The 3,618-nt window shown below is 46.3% G+C and overlaps 1 protein-coding gene across 1 annotated transcript; it reads right to left on the bottom strand.

The window, feature by feature from the left end:
- Nucleotides 1-662: 662 nt before the first annotated feature.
- On the bottom strand, nt 663-3,181 carry dlx6a (distal-less homeobox 6a). The gene is made up of 3 exons (XM_065469646.1): nt 2,607-3,181; nt 1,696-1,889; nt 663-1,442 (listed from the first exon to the last, which is right to left on the bottom strand). Exons 1-3 carry the CDS (start codon nt 2,911-2,913, stop codon nt 1,203-1,205), a joined length of 741 nt encoding a protein of 246 aa, XP_065325718.1. The 5' UTR covers nt 2,914-3,181; the 3' UTR covers nt 663-1,202.
- Between the last annotated feature and the right edge of the window lie 437 nt (nt 3,182-3,618).

The following is a 3,618-nucleotide window of genomic DNA, read 5'->3' as shown; positions in this document are numbered from 1 at the left end:
AAAAAAGCCTCACTTGGATAAAAACCCACAAATTGTCCCAAATATCTCCTTCATATTGAACGCCGCTGCAGCTGGCTGCTTTGTTCAGCATCGATCCCGCGGAGCTTGGCATTTAACGGCCTGCATTAGGACGGAGAGAAGGGAGAAAACATTTTGTCAATACTTCTAATAATTGAGGGTGAAAATGACAAGATAAGCTGGACCTGGAGCAAATGTCTTTCGAGGTGAATGTAGGCAGCGGCGGGTTGAGGGTAAGTTAATTTCCTCTGGTGCTGAGTGCGTTTGATAAATCTATATACTGTGGAGTTTTTCATTCATTGGATTTATTTAAAATGTTTACTCTAGTGAAATGGGCTTTTCAGTGAGCACCGTGTCATTAACTTATGCTCGTGTTGTCTGCTCTGAGCTTGCACACACCAGGGAGACGGGAAATAGGCCCTTTTTTGGACGTGATGTTGGCCCAATATGACGAACAAAAAAGGCCTAGATTAAAATGAATATCTTTTTCTTCTTCCCCCCCACCCCCACCCATTTCTTCTTCTTCTTCTTCTTCTTTTTTTTTTTTTTTTTTTTTTTTTTTTTTTGAAATCATGGAACAGCAGGAGTCTGTTTTTGAGTCACCGTTTACTCAATCTGACAAAACATAAAAAGTGTATGTACAACTAAAATCGCAGATTATATTTACAGACAGACAATTTGCTTGGTTTTGCATGTTGGAGAAACAATCAGGGAGGAAAAAAAATTGAAGGAAGAAAATTTTGAAAAAAAAAAAAGCAGTCCACCATGGCAAAAAAAAAAAGGTTTCTGGGCGCCACAGCAGCGCATAGAGAGTGTGAGCAGTCTTTGTCCAAAGTGGCTAAAATGTCACTGATAATATTTGGTATATTGACGGTTCAGATGGTGACAAGAATGAAAGCATAACAAATGCGAGCCCACTGAACAGCCATGTACGCTAAAAATGGTTAGTTCCCTTGTTTGTGTCATCATCATCACACACCGAGGCTTGGCTGTGTCTCATCCTTCAGCAAAGGAGTGGAAGAGAGAGGGGGGCTTTTTTTTCGTTGTTGTTGTTGTTGTTGCCTGCTCCTCTCCAGCATCCAGTTTCTGAGCTGACACAAATTGTAGGCTACGTTGGAAACTGCATTGCCGAGATCCGGAGGCCTCTCCAAGACAGGCTCCCTGACCTTGCTTTCGTCGTCAGTCTATCTCTGCATTGAGTCTTGATGTGGGGAGGAATACCAGTGAGAGTAGCCGGGCATGTAGCTGTTGGCCGGCATGTTTACTCCTTTGGATGAGGCCGACACGTCCCAGATTGGGGGGATGCTCGGCGAGCGCGGGGAGAGGGACATGGAGCCCGGGATGGGCTCGCTCTCGTGCGGGTTACTGCCTTGCTTCAGCAGCTTCTTGAACTTTGACCTTTTATTCTGAAACCAAATTTTTACCTGCGGGAGAGGACGAAAGGGGCGCGCGTAGTTAGTTAAGGATAAAGTGGATAAAGGGCCCACATGGAGGTCAGTTGTATTTACGCAGCATTTCGTCTTTTAATATAATTAATATACAAAATATAGAAGCACACAAGATTAAAAAGGTGAGAAATAAAAATACAACGTTTATTAAAATTATCAAACTGATACAGTACATTTTGTTTCTGGAGGCAGTGTTAAAATGTAAAGCAGTGCGCGTTTCTCCTCATACCTGTGTTTGCGTCAGTCCTAGAGAGGCGGCCAGCTCGGCGCGCTCCGGTAAAGCGAGGTACTGTGTTTGCTGGAAACGGTGGTTCAGTGCTTGAAGCTGCAAACTGGAATAAATTGTCCGAGGTTTGCGAATCTTCTTGCCTTTGCCGTTAAAACGAATCTCCCCGTTTTCGATCACTGTCGTCTTCTGCTGCTCTGCAACAAAAACAAGCAAACGTTATTATTATTGTTCAAGCCCACAGGCAGGCTGCACGCGTTCATTTGTGTGCAGGAAGCACGCTGAAAAAAAAAATATATAGTTGCGGTAAAGAGTAAATCGAGGGGGGACAGACAATGTGAGAAAAAAACAATGAAAATTCTGGCTGATAAACGCTGACATCTCACTCTCCCTCGTTGGCTTTAAGCGCCGAGGCAGCCCGCAATCCTCATACGCTGTCATATTTAGGATATTGCTGGTAATGACATGTCAATTAAATGCTAATTACAACATTCAAGGCGTGCGGGCCTAATTTCCACGAGTAGTTGGTGAGGATTGCACGGTCGACATGATCACACCCCGGGCATTTGAAGCAGATTTTGTGGGGGAACCGAGGGGAGTGCTAGGAGGGGACGGCGGAGGAAGCAAAAGAAGGCTGGATCTTGAATTATCCGGTGCCATTTACGCACAATTTTCGCGATCGCCCGCCTACGCTCGAAAGATAATTCCCGAATTTGGAGCGGCCGTGCGGTGATTTGGGCATGACACCACGAGGCTGGCATGGAGAAATGTTCGATCCCCACTGTGGACCACCCGCACTAAAAAAAAAAAGAAAAGAAAAGAAAAAGAAGAAGAAGGAGGTATGCTCTAATGGCACTGTCGAGCACGCTGTGGTGCATTTTCCATTTGGCTGGCGAAAAACGCGGGTCTCTTACCTGCGCCGTCTAACCTTGTCTGTCCTCCCATGTTGTTGTGATAGGACGGCAGGTACGGGCTGTGGTGTGGATGGCTCACGTAAGGGTAAGGTAACGACCTGTTGTAGGTGTTGCTCCCGGGGTACGGGGTGTTGTCGTGCTGGTGGTGAGAGTGTGAGCCGGAGTGGAGACAGTGCAGCGGGTAGTGGCCGCTGCCCATCGATGGGGAGCTCTGCTGTGAGTGCGACTGCTGTCCAAACTCCATGAAAGCAGACTTGGACGAGTCCTGAGCCTCCAGACCGTCAGCCATCGTAGTCATGGTCATCATCGAATTTTCTGCCTTGAGAGCACTCACCCCCCTCTCTCTCAAGACCAAATCGGTTTTTTCTCTCTCGCTGCGCTGTTGTCTCTCTCCCCTCTCTCCACCGCGAGCAGATATTGTCCTATTAACACCCGATTTTTCCAGAGGCGTCTTTATTTCCCCCCCTTGTCCTGTGATATTCTCACTCAAAGTGGTGGAAGGTAGGCATAAGTTAAGGGAGAGATTTTAAGGTGGATTCTGTTAAAATTGAGCCCTTGCTTCCAGACTTGATGCAGACACTACAAGTAAAATGGTTTGTCTCCAAAGGGCAGCGCCTCCCGATTGGTCATCCAACCCAACGTCATCACTGCTCTGCGCTTCACGGAGACTTGAGCTGGAGTTAACCCACCTTACCAGCTCCCACCACAACTATGGGGGAAATAATATGTGGTGGGAAAGACGCCTAATTCCTACAGACAAGCCTCACACGTTTAAAAAAAAGGGAGAGAAAAAAAAAAACTCCGTTCTTTCGAAACTGCCGAGTCGATTTTGTTTTTTAACCGAAACCCCAAATTACGCGCGACGCGCAACATATAGCGTGCACTTTGATTTAATCTGATGCGAGCAGTCTTTACGTTTCCCCTATTTACTTCTCTGGCTTTAGCTCCTCATTTGCTGAGGAAGTAATTGCATATAGGAAAGCATCACACAAACACGTGTTCGGGAATAGCT

The sequence above is a fragment of the Pelmatolapia mariae genome, linkage group LG22 (assembly GCF_036321145.2).
Source record: "Pelmatolapia mariae isolate MD_Pm_ZW linkage group LG22, Pm_UMD_F_2, whole genome shotgun sequence".
Classification (NCBI taxonomy): domain Eukaryota; kingdom Metazoa; phylum Chordata; class Actinopteri; order Cichliformes; family Cichlidae; genus Pelmatolapia; species Pelmatolapia mariae.
Note: the sequence above shows the minus strand (reverse complement) of the source record. Positions and strands in the feature narration are given on the sequence as shown.